Raw genomic sequence first — 17,876 nt, forward strand, 5'->3', positions numbered from 1 at the left:
TCAAGTGTGGTTTCTTCTAGGTATTGTTATCTTTTTCTCAAAGAGTTGTTTTGAGCTTGCTGATACTTGATTTTTCAGAAAAAGTTCCTCGAAGATTTCAAGAATCAAATCTGAATTGCTGAGCAAGATTGTTGAATCTGTTGTGTATGAAACATTAGAGACAATATCTCCACGTTGAAAAGACACATTCACACAAAGATATTGGTTCTTCTGTATAATATCCAATCACACACTCTAGAGTACATGCACTAACCAAAACTTTACAATCATCTTTGAACAAGTATATCTATTAACTAAGCACCATTTTCTGTCAATAATATGAAGCAATACAACTGCACAAGATAAAAAGGTTGTTCCACCACTATTACCAACAGGCCCCTCAAAATTCTAAGCACACTTACAAAGTTCAAGCACTCAAAAAAGACACATAATAACCACCCAAATCAATACTTTTGCAGCTTCGAGTGCTACTCTTCACTGCCCCATTTTGGATAGGGTGCCCTGCTGTTCAAAAGATGCAGGGCCCTAACAGTTTGGAGCAATTATTGTGGACACTGTTTTTTGTTTGAAAATGTTTCAAGGAGTACTATTATGTGGTGCTATTAATTATGGCTCAAAAGAAGGATCGTTTGGCAGGAGCTCTGCCGACAGCTCTCATCAAATTGGCTACTTCAAGAACTCTAGCAACCTTGGTTCCTCTCTTAGCTTCAGCTGATGCCCTTCTCTCCTCTGCCTTTCTGTGTGCCTTTGCTACCTCATTTTGCATCTTCTCTAAGGCTCTTGCTCTTTTCTCCTCTAACTTCCTCTACACAGATTGAAGATTTGTTGTTAAATAATGAATGGCGTGTTAATTGTTTTACATCAGCTACTTTAAGCAAAAAAAAAAGATCATCCCCGTAATCAAATCAACTGAGAGTTGACTGAAAATCAACCAAAATAATGAATGAATGAACATGGTGATTTATGAGCTAATATAGAATTCCTCAGCACATGAGAACACATGTAAAAGTCACGCACGCTTATCTCCTTAACTTGGCGCTTGAAGCTTCAAAAACACTTTTCTTTGTAAAAAGGTTAGTGATTGTGCTTTTCTGGGGGCAATAATTGCAAAATATAGAAAGTCTTAATCCAGAAAAAAAAACCCCTTTAGACCACAAACTAGATAGTGTCAGCAATTATTTAGACCACAATAATTGCTGAAATATATATAAATCAAGAAATCCACCCGCTCATTTGACCATCAACCAGTGGTTCATACATTGTAACTTGGTAAATACAGGCATTAGTGAAGTAAAAGACTATAAGAGGCACTTTGACCACATCATCAAGCCTTTGCATAGCCAATTATGTCTGAATTTCGTCTTTGATCTCTTAAAGTAATGATCAATTAGTCTTAAGTATCATCATAATCATAAGCATCACAACAAGACTAATTCACTGCCTTTCTGCATGAAAATGTAAAATGTTTACAAGAAGCAAATTAACTAACAAACCACCATGCAAATAATCACAAATTAATCAATATTAATTTGTCCTATACGTACCTCAACCTTCTTCATCCAAGAAGTAGACTTTTGCACCTGCTCACTCTCCCACCCATTAATTACAGCATCTTCTCTCTTGAGCCTATTATTGATCTTTGCAATCTTTGCATTTTGCCATGCAGTTATCTTAGTCTCAACCTCCTCTTTTTTCACTCTCATCACCGACACTTCACCGCCATGGCTACCACTACCCACACGACCGGACCCGAGCCTTCTCGAGCTTGGTTCGGGGTCTGAAGGGTTGTTGTCGGGCACAATAGCCAAAGGGTTAGTTTCTTCAGGCACGTCATGATCATCCTCTCCAATTCTAGACAACAAGGCGCTGCTTACAATATCACTGTGATCAAAGATGCTATTGTTGGTGGTGTTACTAGTTCCTATAGCAGACCCTGCAACCACAAGAGCATTAAACTCTCTACTCATGGTAGTGAAGTTTTCACTGGAAGCACCTTCACCGCTCATGGACATAGAGTATGATCCATGATGACTGCTGCCTGTTTCCCAACGGTTTCGAGGCGGTGGATGAGGTGGGGTTAGAGCATGGATGTCACGGATTTGTTCATTTTCATTATCAGGGCCATGGTCTTGACTGGTTTGATCTCCACTGGTTGTGGTGCTGGAGGAGGGTCTTTGAGCACTCAACATTGAAGGGTTTTTTTAAAGTTTGTGTAAAAGTGGATTAGGTGAAACAAAGCGTACTTAAGGATCGGAACATGGTAGTATTACGGTTGGTGTTGTTTTCAAAGGTGTTAAACAACATAAACCACACACATAATTGAAAGAAAATTCTCTATAGTGCTTGAAAGTTGAGATGTTACCCCCTTCTTAGTATAAAAGTACGTGAGGGAGTGAGGGGGGAAAGGAGGTGGTGCTTCTTTTTTATTTTTTTAATGACTTTTCAAAGTGCAAATACTCTTTACCCTTCAAGTTTTCTTAATTAGCTTTTCCCCCATAGTTTATGTTTACATTGTATTATTAGGGGCCTAACTATATGATAAGAGTGACAAGAAACACCATACATTGCATCTGTATACCAGATGATGAATTATTAGGTCATTTATCAAAATGTGGTAGAATTTAAGATTGTAGGCAAGTGGTAGCTTTTGTTTTAAAAAACTAATTTATTTATAATATTTACCGGAGAATGAATTATTAGGTCATTTATCAAAATGTGGTAGAATTTAAGATTGTAGGTACGTGGTAGCTCTTGTTTTAAAAAACTAATTCATTTATAATATTTGACTTAACTTAGCTTGTCAAAGTCAAATAAAATGAATAATACATATGAAAAAAGATAGAAACTTAAAAATTAGATATCATAACTCGAGTGGTGGGTTGGGATTTTTGAAATTCAGTCAACCTGGCTCAACTTGTAAACCACATATATAGCCAAGTTGGTATAAATACTCTTATTTTCTTTTCTCTCTCTCTCTCTCTCTTCATTTTTTTTTATCTCTCACTGCTCAGCCACTCATTCTCTCATTTCACTCTCAACTCGTGTACCCCTAAACCGAAGCAGTAACCTCTTTCAGCCACTATTTTAACAAAATAAAATCACCAATGCCTTCCTCTTATTCATATACCCAAAAGCTCTAACTTGATTTTGACAAACCTTCACCATACCCCTAACAATCGAGCGTTCTAAAAAAATTAAAATCCTAACTATAAACTCTCTCTCATGTCAAATCTCTTTCTCTCCCTTTTAATTTTTTATTTTAACACAACATCTAAATCCTTCATTGTTCTCTTTTTAATTATATGCTACTATATATATATATTTTTTTTAACTTTCTTTGATGTTTGATTATTGATTTTTAAGCTATGCTTTTTGGGGTTTTGTTTTATTTTCTTCATTCATCGCTTTTTATTATCAAATTATTTTTTTATTATTATTATTTTGTGTTAGGTTAAAGTTGCATATAAAAATAAAGTATATATGTGAATCAGATCCTAACCTCTTTTCTCTTCATGGAAAGCCTAGTGTCAAGTCAAAGTTCAAAAATAATGTTGGCAAGTCTTTAGGTTTTGCATATCATGCCAAGTAATCTTTGTTCTTAATTCTCTTTATATTTTTTATTGCTTTTTTGCATTTGCTATAAATTTTAGAAGCTTTCACTTGATTGTAGAATGGTAATTCTTGCATCTTTTTGTGTAGGTATTAAACTAAAATTGATTAACTTTTATTATTTTAGATGGAGTATACAAAACGTTCTATTCAAGAAATAAATGTTGACCCATCAAGTGTTCCTCCGATAAATGATGATGTTCCTTCTTTAGTGAATGATGTGGTTGCTCTAGCAAAGACCAAACTTGTTTCAAAGGTAGCAAGAAAAGGAATGTGACTTTTAAAACTATATGTAAAGTTTGGCATTATTTTAATATAATAGAGGGTTTTGATCCATCATTGAGAAGAGTTGCATGTAAGTATTATCAACAAGATTATACATGTACTTCAAAAACTTATGACACTGGTAATTTATGGACACATTTAAATAACTTATGTAAATAGTTTCCTGGTAAGTTTGAGTTTGATGACATAGAACAAAAGATATTGGATTAGATTTTTTAGAGGGTTAAAAATGTAAATGAGGGTATTCTTAAGGTTGTTAATTTGAAGTTTGTAGAAAGCACTTGGTATAATGATTATTTATGGTGAGTTTTTTTTAGGATTGTAGAAGGTTTAGGATTTAAACAGTTTTTTCATGTCATACAACCTAGATTTTTATCTCCCCGTAAATCATTATCACAATGAATTACCTAAGACTCTATACTGAAAAGAAAAGAAAAAGTTAAAGAAAGCCATTAAAAACAAGTGTGTGTGTCTTTCAAGTGACACTTGGATTTGTTTTCCAAAATATCAATCACATGTGTGTCATAACTCATTAAATGGATAGTGATTGAAACTTGTATAAAAAGATTTTAAATTTTTTTCAAGTTCTTAATCACAAGAATGAGACCATTCAAAAAGCATTGGAGAGTTGCTTGACTGATTGAGGTATTGATAGAGTTTTGACAATCATATTAGATAATGCAAGTTCTAATGATAGTGCCATTACTTATTTGAAATGAATGACTAAAGATTAGAGTTCAAGGTTTTAGATAATGAGTTTATTTATGTTAGGTGTTGTGCTAACATTTTTAATTTTATTGTGAGTGAAGGGTTAAATGAAGTGGATGAGTCAATTATTAAAATTAGAAATATTGTTAAATTTGTAAGATCTTCTCCTGATAGGGTTATGTATTTTAAGAAATGTATGGATAAATTAAAGGTTGAAAGTAAAATTAGAGTGTTTGTTTAGATGTCCCAACTTATTAGAATTCCACTTATTTCATGTTAGATTTAACTACAATATTGAAGAAAATGTTCATAGATTAGATGAGGATGATCCTAGGTATTTGATGTTCTTTTCAAAGGTAAATTCAAAGGGTAAGAAGAAACACATAGGGCCTCTCAGTATCTAGCTTGGCAAAATACAAGAATTCTTATGAAATTATTCTATGCAGTGACTTTAGAGTTTTCAAGATCTTTGCATATCATATGAAACTTTTTCTTTCATGAATTAGTCTCTATGAAAATATAAATTTTTAAGTTTTTCAAAAGTGGAGATTTCTTAACATGTAGAATGACAATTAATATGATATGCAAGTTTGATAAATATTAGGAAAAGTTTTAAGATATAAATTTTCTTTTGTTGGTATTAGTTGTTTTAAATCTTCGTTATAAGTTAAAATGTGTAAAGTTTTGTTTAAATCAAGTGTATGAGTCTGCTACCATGGTGAAAGAGCTGGTGAAAAAGATGAAAGATACACTTGTGATGGTTTTTTACAACTGTTATAGCCAAGATATTAAGTTTGTCACAAAATTTATATTATAAACAATCCTTCTCAAGAATTAAGTGCTAATAAGATGGAGGAAGATGTATGTCAAGCATTAGCCTTCCAAACCAATAAGCATTTAATGGAGAAGATAATGAGTAGGGTAAATTTAAGTTGAAGAAATATTTGGCAAATGGATGTGAAGATTCAAGTAATATTTCTTTCGCTATATTAGCTTGGTGGGAAGCTAACAACTCTAAATATCCAATACTCTTTATAGTTGCAAGAGATGTCCCAACTATTTCTACATCTACAGTTGCCTCTGAATTAGGCTTTAACATGGGGCTTATGTATTATGTCCTATTAGAAGTTCATTGAATCTAGCAACTGTTAAAGCTCTCGTTTACTGCTAAAATTGGATTCGCTCTTTTCCAGCACCAATAGATCTTTCATAAATGATAAATGATCTTGATAAGTTTGAGAAAGTAGAATCATATATTTTTATATTGTTGTTAGATTATGTAGATTTTATTTATGTCATAAATATTTTAGATTAACTTGTTAAGTTATAATTAACTAAGATATTCTATTATTTTTCTCATCTTTCAGAGTTTGATGGTTTAGCCATGAATATTGAAGAGTAACGAGTTATTATTGATAATCTAAGATGGTGAGTAATTGTTAAATATTTGGATGGGTTGTTAAAGGTGTTGTACTATTGTGTGCTATAGTTGTTATTTTATTTTTACTTTTTGGGACTTTTAAATAGACATTGGTTGATGTTCTCATAAAAATTATGGATTTGCAATTATTATTCAATTTAAGTTCTTTCTCGGAACTTATTATGTTTTGTTGTGAGTAAGTTTTTGGTTATTCAAAATTTAATTAGTTGTTATATGTTTTTTTTTTTGCAATTAATTCTTCAATTTTAATCAATTGATGTATTAAGCCTAACTATTTATTGCAGCTTATAATAGTTTTAGAGCTAATTTATTGAGTTCAAATCTTAGTTTTAATTAAGCCCACCCCATAAGAATTATCATTATATGCCTAACTTAGGGATATTTATGATATCCATAAAAAAAATTAACCCAGCCCAGTAAATCTAACTCGTTCAGGTTCAAAAAGAATTGAATAGTTTGGGTTTATAATTTATAAAATATCAGAAGTTAGGTTGGATACAATTATAAGCTCAAACCCGACCTAGCTATATTCATGAACACCCCTATTTTGTAACAAGTGATATGTGGATAATAGATTATAAACCTTAATACTTTGGTTGTCTTTTTATATAAAATTATAAAGGTTTGATACAACTTATATTAGATAAATTAAATCAATATTTATATTATATGAAATAAATATTGAAGAATGTGATTTCTAAAATGTATTGTAAGGATGCCTACTGTTATATTGTATAAGTAAAAAAAATAGAATTTAAATATACTCATTATTATCATTTATATCAAATTCATATGTCTTAAAATTATTTAATTAGTTGGTATAACGAGTTGTAAATAATTTATAATAATACAATAGGGTTTTTATAAATGGATTTATTTGTTTCCATAAAAGTTTATATAAATAATTTCTCCTAATTAGAATCTCATTTTAATATGGAGGTGATAATTAATTCAGTAATTTTTCAATAAATTTATTGTTTAAATGCAACGTAATAAAAGATTTTGATAAAAATATATATAGTTGAATGAGTCATTGATCTTAATCATGCATGTAAATCATAATTGTATATAATTTAGAAAGATATATTGCATATGATTTATATAAGTGATGACACATCAAAGACAATAATAATAACTAATCAACTTTCTCCACCTATCCATCTCCTACACACTCCACTAATCCACCTTCTCCACTTATCCATCTCCTATACACAATGCACTAATGTTAGTGCAAGTGCTATATAGAGCATTATTCTACTTTCATCACATGGCTTATTTATAGGCTATATGAATGACTTAAGCATGAAGGGATGGGAGAAATGAAGAATGAAGGGGAGAAGACCCTTACCTTTTCTTTTTCTAATATCTTCGTGATAGACATGAAAACATTTGTTCTTTTTAATCACTCTTGCCTTTGCTCTTTTTAACATCTTGTGATATTTTTACAAACAATATATTATACATGCACACTATTTAAATAAGCTTTGAGACATTTAAACATTACATTCCTCTCTGTACTTTTATTGACTTAAGCATTGAAGGATTCCTTGTACACACAGGGGATTTGTCTTACATGAGAGCGCAGATCAAGTCCAAGGCTCAAATTATATTTCCAAGTCCACTCGTCAATCAAGGAAAGCCTAAATCTAACCGAGTTTTTTTTTTCTGAATTCATCAGTGCCGCTATCAATGGGAACTTAAACAAAAAGATTGTGTTTCCTTTTTTTCTATAAAAAAAATTCCATAAATAATGAGACGGTGGATAAACATCACCTTTGCTCTTTCTAGCATATTTGTGATAAACAAGAGAACGTGTATTCTCTTTATTTACTTTTGTCTTTGCTCTTTCTAGCATCTAGTGATTTTTTACAAACAACATATAATACATACATTATCTAAATAAGCTCTAAACATTTATACATTACATTTATCTCCGTGCTTTTACTGATTTAAGTATCGGAGGGTTCACTATACACACAGTGAACTTGTCTTGCATAAGAGCACGGATCAAGTCCAAGATCTAAATTATATTTTCAAGTTCACTTGTCAGTCAAGAAAAACTCAAATGTAACTGAGGTTTTTTTCTGATCTCATCAATAAGTGATTGTAATTAGCAAATGCATGCAACCATAATTGTTCATGATAAAATTAAAGTACAAATATTTTTACATTATATATTCATTCGATAATAATACTTTATACTCATTACATAATAATATTTTCGACTAAAGCATTAACATCTTTTCAATTAATAGAGATGCCAAAATTATTGCATAAAATGGTAAGTTAAGTTCATAAATAGGATACTCTGTAGGGTTAAAACTTGGACAAAATTTATTTTTGGCTAAAAGTGAAAATAAGTAAAACAAAGAGGGCGTCATGTGCAAAAGTTCTCTTTAATTAACTTTTCTATTTTAGTAATTTAATGTCGGCCAAAGGATTTCGGAGTTAACCCCACCATTGTTAGGTAGCGGTCCCACAAACAACACGCGTCGCGGGGTATCAATCACAAGTCCTGTAGATAGGCAACACGTGGCGCAATGAAACTCCAATAAGACCCATCATGGGAGCTACGTTTGTCCCTTCCACGGGCTGGAATAATAGCAGCAGATTGCTGCCACGTGTATAGTGCCACTTTTGTGATTCACAGGTTTTCAAGATACTCACGTCTCACGTGATAAATTAATGTGTCAATTAATCAAATTATTAAACTATTACTATTCTTACGTCTTCAAGTATTTGGTCACATCTAAGAAAAGATCGACAATGATTATGACCTAAGAACCGAAATTAAATTTAAAAAAAAAAAGTAAAAAAGAAATGTTTTGGTTAATATATTGATTCAGACATGAATGTTTTAGGTTTTTAAAAGAGATTTTATAAATAAAAATATCAAAACTATCAAAACAGAAAAATAATATAAAAAGAGCAGTTTTATACGCAATGTTATGCTGGTGTTATTTTTTTATTACTATTAACGTTGATGTCCATGTCAGTTTTTACGCGCATTAACTAATTCTATGGATCTTGAAGTTAATGATCATGTAAATCTCATTTAACTAATATTATTAAACATGGCGGTCATGAGTTGAGTTAATTATTTTAAATTAAAAAAATAAAAAATAAATTATATTTTAATCGGATACATACACAAAAGGCAAATAAGTGAGAAATCCAAATAAAAATATTTTTATTATTTTTAATAAATTATATAAAAAATTCTATTTATTTTTCAAGATGAAAACAGATAATTACTAGTTTTGTATCAATCCAAGCTATTGTCTAAATTGGATTCGTCTTCTCAGGGAATCAAGCCCATGAACATTTGAAAAAACAAAGACCTAACCATCACACCAATACAATTTTTCGAACAATTTGTATCATAGAAAATAATTAACCATTAACATCAAATTGAATTGTGCAATATTATCTTTGGCTCATTTCTTGTGCAATCAAGTCACATTTTATCCTCGTACAAATGAAAAATAACTGCTTAACAATGTCATTCCTGTCATGATTTTTTATAAAATCATTATAAGAAAATTAAACAGTTTCTACAAAAAAAATGATCTGTTGAAATGTTAATTATTTAAAAATTAAAAAATCTCCTGTCATTTACATTTTATATGGCTTTTACTAGACAGCACATTTTCAAATATTTTTTTCAATACAATAAAAAAATACTTAATTTTCTAGCATAATTAAAAAGTATTTTCTTGGTAGGTAGTGCGTGATATATTAAGAAAAATATTTTCCTACATAATTACAAGAATCAAAAGAAAAGAAAACTCAGTCAAAGAACTCATCAGAAGGCCGAAACATGTGTTTTTAATCTGTTCTAGAGAAACTGGCTTTGGGGATATTATTGCTCCTTACAGTACATGAATAAAATAAATCGTCTTGTCTGAATCATCATCGATCCTGTTGTTATTTGGTCTTTGATTTCTGGTGAAAAAGGAAAAATGTCGGTGTCCATTTTTCTAAAGATGGGGCAATTCAGTGTTTCCGAATGACTAAACAGAAAAGAAGAAGATTTTGGCATGATCATGCAAAAGAGGAGACACTGATAAGATTGTGGCTGCGGTTTATGTGCTAAGTGCTATCGCAAATCATGACGAAACACATAAATCCGCTTGTTCATGTATGTGTTCGTTCTGCACATTCTGATAAGTCTTATGGTTTATTTAATTTTAAAAGTTGTTATGAAATGACAAATCAAATTTCTTCTCAAAATTGATTAGTTTTGTGTTGATAAGATTTCATTTGTTTTGTTTTTAAAATTAAAGAAAGGAAATCGAGATGAAAACATGAAAAATATTATTTGTTATGTTTTGCTTTTTTAAAAGTATTTTTCATTTAAAAATACATTAAAATAATATTTTTTAAAATAAAAAAATAATTATTTTTAACATTAATATATTAAAAAATCACATAAAAATTAATTTGATTTTCTTAAGATAAAATAAAAATTAAAAAAACATAAGCTATCAAAATGCTCAACGCATACTATGTTGCAGAAGTTTCCATCTCTCTTCCTTAGAAAATGCACTTGAAAACTAGTTGAATCCACGAAAAATTCAATGTTAAAGAAAATTAATATTGTTATAATCTAATTTTGGATTTTTCTCTAAAATTATTTTTAAAAAACAAATCAGAAAAATTCAAAAAAAAATGAAAAGCAATTGGCAATTTAACAAGAGTAGACTGAGAAATATTTTAAACACATGGAGGAACCTAACTAGAATTTTAAATAAAATTGAGAGCCTAATTATATCCTATTATACCCGAAATTAAAAGATAATATAGATTCAATAACAAATTCAATAATTATTAGATGAATTTGCACAAACATTAAGTCTAAAGATTTAATTAGACATTTAATGAGCCAATTTGATTTAATTATGAACCCAATTAAAGGATTGATTAAATTTAAGAATTAATTTGGAACAAATTAAAAGATTTAATTAAGTGTAAGGACTTAATTGAATTTTTAATGGGTCGAATTAATTTTATTAGGGACTCAATTGGTGAATAATTAAGTTTGGAAGCCTAATTTGAGTTTAATTAAGAAAAATAGAATTTTAGAAGATCAAATTTAATTTTTATAAGTTAATTGGATGAAATAAGTGATAAAACTGAAAGAAAATCAAAGTTTAATGGTCAATTAAGAGTTAAATTAAAAAAAATTAAAATTTAAAAGCCAATTAGAAATTAAATTGCAAATATCCAAGAACAAGGATCACTTTTAAAAAATAAAAGAATAAAAGAACTTGGAGGGTCTAATTAAAAAAGTTCAATAGTGAAATTGCAAGGAATCCAAGCATTAGAGCTGAATGAAAGCTTTATTATAAAATATCAAGGGATCAGAGACCAAATCAAAAAAATACTATGATTTTAAAATTCATTGTCTTCTTCTTTGAACCTGAAAAGTTATCTATAAAACCTCCTTCCAGAGAGCTATTTAATACGTCACTCCTGCCTCAAATAGAATGCAAAAGATATCCTCTTATAAAGCTTAACCTTTACTACCCCCAGGCTAATTTTACATATACAAAATTGTCACAAAAATAATTTAAAGAGACTGACCCAATAATCTTTGCAGCCTAATTTTACAGCTTTTAATGATAATTTTTAACCAATGTTTGAGATCGTTCTCATTTGAATCAAGGCTAATATTTATTAAAAATAAAGATCATATGTCCTTCTTTCATCCCCTTAAAATAGAGGTGAATTCCTTGTAAGGAGTAGAAATCGGGTGGAAAATGAGTAAAAAAATCAGCCTCTACACCATTTTTTCAGTTGCCCAACCAGCCTTGTTTCCTCTTCAACCTCCTCCTCACCCATGACCAGCTCCTCCACCTCGTGACCCAGCCTCCTCTCAATAGAAACCCCAACAGCAGCCACACTTCGTCTCCTTCAACCTCACGACAAAAACCAGCTTCTCCTTCCAGAAGGCTCCAGCAACGGCAACATCCAGCCATCGTCGCCTCCACACACCAGCAGCGTCTCTCAGCTTCTCTTGAAAACATAGGTGGAAGCTTCTCTTCTCAGCCTCAGCTCCCCCACTGTGACCAGGCCAGCAGCGACACCAGCCAAGGCAGACCAGTGCACAGCCCATTTCCTCCTTGCAGCAGCGCTTCTCCTCCCATGGTAGTTTTTCAGCCAACGCCAGCTACCTCTTCAAACCAGCACCGTGAGCAGCCACAGACGACAGCTCCAGTCAGCGTCGCTCCCTAATCTTCCTTCCTCAGTAACCTGCGATTTGTTTTTCTTTTCTTTTGATGAGGCATGCAGGACGTTAATTCACGTCCTGCTGCCTCCCTTTGATAGCAAAGAAAGGTGGGACCCTCAACCCAACCCATCCCATCCCACATGGATGGGCTGGATCCAGCTCATCTTTAAAACAAGAAAAAAAAAATTGTTGGGTCTTCGGTTGGTCCAACCAGCTGAGCTGAGCTTGATCCTCAGGCCCAACCAGCTCAGCCCTTAAAGTAAGAATATGTTTTTCAAACACACTCTAATATCTTTTTTTTAGTTTTTAATTTGTTTTTATTTTAATATTTAGTCAAATAAGCCTAATAAAAAGCTAAAAAATTCTAAAACAATTACAATGACCATTTTAAAATTATTTGTGGGATCCTTGTGCATTTTTTCAATAATTTTGTTTAATATTAGGTTATAAACTTACATTGTAAGATATGAACATGATATTAAAATTATATGATTTTTCTCAAAGATCTCGAAAAAAATTCAAAAATCCAAAAACAATTTTCTTATTTCATAAAATATAAAATATGTTATTTTAAGAATTTTATTTAATATAGGACTAAAGACTTACACTGTAAAATACGAATCTGGTATTAAAATACCAGATTTTTTTTCTAAAATTTTGAAAAATCCAAAAAACAAATTCTCTCATTTCAAAAACATAATTTTTTTTATTTTTACGCATACAGCCAAATCCTAAAGGTTTTCATGTATGTTATTTTTTTAAAAAGACAGAATCATATTTTTATTATGTTTTTAAAATAGAAATTGGATATCATAATTAATTTATGATTATTCATTAGAGTTTAACTAAAATACCAAAAATCTCACAATAATTAATTTGTTATTCGGAGTGTTATGATTTAGATGTAGACTTTAATATTTGAAGGTATAAAATTACATTGTAAAGTATACCCTTAGATATTAAAGATATAAAAATTAGAAATAAATGCAATACTAAAATTTGGATCCTAGAACGACTAGGATATAACCTGATAAGATAGAGATGTTCTCACGAAAAAAGATCTACCTTGAACCTTAAATGAGACTAATAAATAAAAGCATATCTTAGATTAATAACAAATCAACAATACAACTTACCATAAATAAGATGCACTAAGAATTATATATTTTTTATATATATAACTAATCTTTTTATCCAAATTTTTATAAATTATTAGATTTTTTAATGACCATGATAGATAGACTGCATCACATTAACCTTGGAATTATAATTTTATAATTAAACTTAAATACCCTTTGTGCTTTGTGTCCAACCATGAGGCAACTTTATCATTAGACACTGTACACGTCAGAACAAATACTACAAGTAACAAAATTCTCTCAGCATCAACGATTTAACACTTTACAGGTAGTAGAAACATAAAAATTATCTGGATTCAATTTAAAGAAATTCTGTCCTAATAAAAAATAACAACATAAACGTGCACTCCTTCCAAAATCTCTATTCTCCTGTACCATCACGTGAGAGTCACATGATTCAGTCAACATGTGGCAGAACCTGATTGCACATTGACACAGCAATCTCCATGTCCCCGTAGTTCTAAACTTTCCACGCCCCTCAACAAGTCAAATCCCAGATTTCTTCAAGCAGCCAGAAAGGAATCAAAGGCAAAAGAAAAAAAAATCCGCAGTCTTTCTCTACCATCAACTCTCCATAAAACCCACAATCAAAACGACCGAGCCGGTGTCTTGGTAACGCAAGGTTACGAGGTACATCTCTTCCTGTTCCTGTCTTTGATTTCATTTCATAAAAATATGTTTTTTTTTTGTTCTAAATTTTTATGGGCCAGCAGTAGTTCTCTTTTTGTGATGATTTTGAGAATTGTAGAAAGAAAATATGTCGTGGAAATTACTAAAAGCGATTAACCCATCTTTGTTTTGATTGATTCTGCTCATGGTTGAGGTTTTTTCTGTGTGTGACCCAAAAAGATTGAATCTTTTGGTTTTTTTTCTTGATATATTTATATATTGTTGTCTAGTTCTTGACCAGTATCTGAAGCAATTTGGTTTCTTTTGCAGCTAATTAGGATTTTTTAAAAAGTTAAAATATGGCATCAAGGCGCAATGTTCGTTACAGTTCTCTTCCTGATGATGACAATGATGATAAATTTGGTGTACAATATGACCCTCGATTTGATTATACACCTGGATCTTTTGATAGAGTCCCATGGAAGTCCATTTTCCTTGCAATTTTTCTGCTCTTCCTTGGATGTGTACTTCTCTCTCTGTCATTCTTTATCTTCACTGGTCACATGGGAGGAGAGAAGTCCCAAGCTTATGGTCTCCTAGCTCTGGGAATCATTACCTTCATGCCGGGTATGTTGAAACTCAATGAGCGATTGATTACATAATATTTACAACGACCATGATGAAGACTATGATTAGTTAATCATTTGTTTATATCTTTGGAAATTTTCACATGTTCCATTCTTTATGTTGCGAGTTAAATGTTTCTGTAGAACTAAGGAACGAATGGTGAACCAAAGGTTCTTGGCTTTTTCGAGGTTTATCAGGTTAATGAATAAAAAGGAAGTGCAAACAGATTTAGAACTACCTTAAATAACAAAGTGATATAATAGAAGTTGATAGTTTTTTCAATAAAATGGTTCACTCACATGCAAGGCTAGTTTAGACTGTTATTTGTTAAAAATGTGTTGTTAGAGGAAGTTTTGATGATTCATATTTGCTATATAGGCATTGCTCAACATGCCTGACTGTCATTCAATGTTTTAATTAACGTAGTTAATGCCATGAGTCCAAAAGGATGCGCACTGAAGTGATGCTGTCTTAGGTTGATCAAACTTCCTATTGCTTGTCATTAAGCATAATGAATTTCCTCTCTTTCGTTTTGTGCAAAATGATTTTCATGTAGTGCTCATTATTAGTTTGTATATGTTAGATCAACCTTGTATTGTCTGTGACATCTCTCTCATTTTTGTGGTCCACAACCTTCAGCTCACTGGGATGTAGAAGTTAGTTGTCTAAAAAATTATGAAAGATATTCCACCATGTGTTTATAGAAGCCTGTAAAAGCTTGTGGAACATGAGGGTGCACTCTCTTTATTGCTTCTGTGATGCTGATTTACCAAAACGGCACAGCATTGCTGCAATTTAGGCTTGCAATTGAAGAAATAAAATAAGTTAAAGATGCGGTAACTGGCCCAAAAATTTTCAGATCGCTCTCCTTGTGCCATGATGTTCTAGATCACATGTGAATAGTTGTGGCGGGGGTGGGGGTGGGGGGGGGTCAATAAATTAGATTTTTAGCCTTAAAAATAGAAAATTTTAAATTTTGGCCCCCCATGAAATCTTTTCTCTGATTTGGCCCTCCCAAGCTAAAATTCCTAGCTCCGCCCCTGCGGCTACAGTGGAATCCTACAAACCATTAATTACTTGCAATTTCTCCATGAAGCTTTTTGACATGATGATGTTTGTATATTGCTTTTGAATTCCTTATTTGAAATATGGACAGGATTTGATGGCCAATCACTTACCTGCCTTTATTGTATTCTGTAATTAGGATATGGAAACTTGGTGTCACCTTCGTTTGGTGAATTTGTAGAGATATTATTGTGAATGAGTTCTGCTGATTCAGTTTCTACAGACACTGATCAAGTTTCCTTTAGCTTTTATTTGAATATATATATAAATTGCTCTAATAGAGCAATGGTATTCTAGACTTCTTGAAATGACAATACTTTAATTGCCTTTTTTTTGTGGGGGAAGATGGCATGGTTGGGGTTGGTGCTCAATAACAACTAAATAAGCACCTTTTCCATTTGGCTTCCTGCCTTTTATACCGCATAGAAAATTGGTTACTATCATGATGCTATAGGTTCTCCTGTTATGGAGTGAAACTACATTCATCCTTTTCGATTGCTGAACTTCTGTAAAATTAATACTAAACACATTGAGTATGTCTTAGAACCATCTGACTATAGTTCATAAGTTCATTAAATGGAAGGTTTAAAATTCCACAATCAAGAAAAAATGAAAAACCCAATCAATATTGCTTTGTTATTGGTTGTTATGGAGGTTAACGCCTTGCATTTATTGCTGCTAAATCACACGTTGGGTAAATCCATATACATGTCGTAGAAGAAAGCCTATCCTGGCCATAAAAAACAGGTTGCTTGTCTTAACCGAGACAACCGGGATTTAGAGTAGGAAGCTAGAACAGATTTAGTCATGTCCAAATTCAGAAATCGTGATGGCTTTGCTAGCATTATGACAATTAGGTTTATAGAAAGATTGGCCACCTAAATTGCAGAATGAGCGTCTAGGATTTGCTCAGTAGATGTGGAGGATATTGTGAAATGGGGACTGACATAAAGTAGTTTAATAATATGGAGTTTTCAGTTCCTTTTCTTTTGAAACATAGTAATTTAACGACACATGGAATTTTTATTGAGCTATCATGAAATTTATAAGCATGGTGTTTTTGAGGTTGTTTGTATCCATTATGGACTCGCTTTGGCATTGCCTTTTTGTGGAACTCCCATCTGTGTTCCCACGTTGCATTTATTTTTCAGCTCATAATCCAAATTACATGAAATCATATTTCCAATTCAACCAATATGTTTCCATATGATTTTTCTATGACATGCTCTTATATTTTTCATGACCTGTTCAACTGACCACTGCTAAATTGACCTTTGTTGTGGTTGCAGGCTTTTACGAAACTCGGATAGCATATTATTCATGGAGGGGTGCTAAGGGATATCAGTTTGCTTCTATCCCTAAATATTAGATGTGTGCCTCAGTTAAGTTTGCCTTAGCAGCAAAAACTAGGTTATGTTGTTGACGAAGTGATTGACAATCTGGTGTACAGAATCACATGCTTCTGTGTTTCTTTTTCTGTTATCCTAAGCTTCTGTATTTCCAAGCATCAAGATGTTGGTACTCATTTTTGTAAATTTTCCTTCCTCGAGACTGATTGTTTTGTGATTTCTTTTTGTAGTCAACGAAATAAAGATTGATTCTTGCTCACATCATGTGTTGATAAAGGATTATATTTGATTCTATTGCTCGACCAATAGTAGTCCTGTTATGTGGACAGGATTATCAAACAGTTAATATTTTAATTTTTCTACCAAAGGGGTATGGTGAACATATTATTTCCCATGAATGCTGTGCGCATTGTTTTGGCATGAAAATCTGCTTTCGTAATTTCGCGAGTTTGAGCGGCGAATGACAGGGTATACAAGCATTTGAATGGCCATTAAAGCTTCGGTAGGCCACTCATTTCAAGCTTAAAACGCTGTTAACTTGCAATCTGCTGAACGTGGTTCCCACCTTGTTCAGCTTGGAATCCTACGTTGTGTTCAAACCATTGTTAAAACGCAAGCCCTTGTTCGTGCAGGAACATATATAGGAAAGGAGGAGGTCCTTTAGAGGCATGACAAGCCTAATGCTACTCGACTCGAGTAATTGCTCGTGTTCTAATGGAGGGCACTGGCTTCTCAAATTAGATTTTTGCCATGGGCAAAGCAAATTACTCCCGAAAATGTTATTTGGTCCTCTGAGCATATCATAGATAAGC

General features: G+C 31.9%; 2 protein-coding genes across 3 annotated transcripts; one reads left to right on the forward strand and one right to left on the reverse strand.

Annotated features, from left to right (window-relative positions):
• Nucleotides 1-187: 187 nt before the first annotated feature.
• LOC7496140 (remorin 4.1) lies at nucleotides 188-2,396 on the reverse strand. Its single transcript, XM_002308924.4, has 2 exons — nucleotides 1,545-2,396; nucleotides 188-805 (listed from the first exon to the last, which is right to left on the reverse strand). The coding sequence occupies exons 1-2, from the start codon at nucleotides 2,187-2,189 to the stop codon at nucleotides 614-616; spliced, it is 837 nt and encodes a 278-aa protein (XP_002308960.2). The 5' UTR covers nucleotides 2,190-2,396; the 3' UTR covers nucleotides 188-613.
• An 11,480-nt stretch (nucleotides 2,397-13,876) lies between these two features.
• LOC7473634 (uncharacterized) lies at nucleotides 13,877-17,323 on the forward strand. Of its 2 annotated transcripts, XM_052454262.1 has the most exons (4): nucleotides 13,878-14,044; nucleotides 14,354-14,650; nucleotides 17,005-17,096; nucleotides 17,131-17,323. In XM_052454262.1, the coding sequence occupies exons 2-3, from the start codon at nucleotides 14,383-14,385 to the stop codon at nucleotides 17,082-17,084; spliced, it is 348 nt and encodes a 115-aa protein (XP_052310222.1). In that variant the 5' UTR covers nucleotides 13,878-14,044; nucleotides 14,354-14,382; the 3' UTR covers nucleotides 17,085-17,096; nucleotides 17,131-17,323. The 2 variants fall into 2 exon arrangements, with proteins under 2 accessions (XP_052310221.1, XP_052310222.1); XM_052454261.1 differs by having other exon boundaries at nucleotides 13,877-14,044; nucleotides 17,005-17,323.
• The last annotated feature ends 553 nt before the right edge of the window (nucleotides 17,324-17,876 follow it).

The sequence above is a fragment of the Populus trichocarpa genome, chromosome 6, assembly GCF_000002775.5.
Source record: "Populus trichocarpa isolate Nisqually-1 chromosome 6, P.trichocarpa_v4.1, whole genome shotgun sequence".
Classification (NCBI taxonomy): domain Eukaryota; kingdom Viridiplantae; phylum Streptophyta; class Magnoliopsida; order Malpighiales; family Salicaceae; genus Populus; species Populus trichocarpa.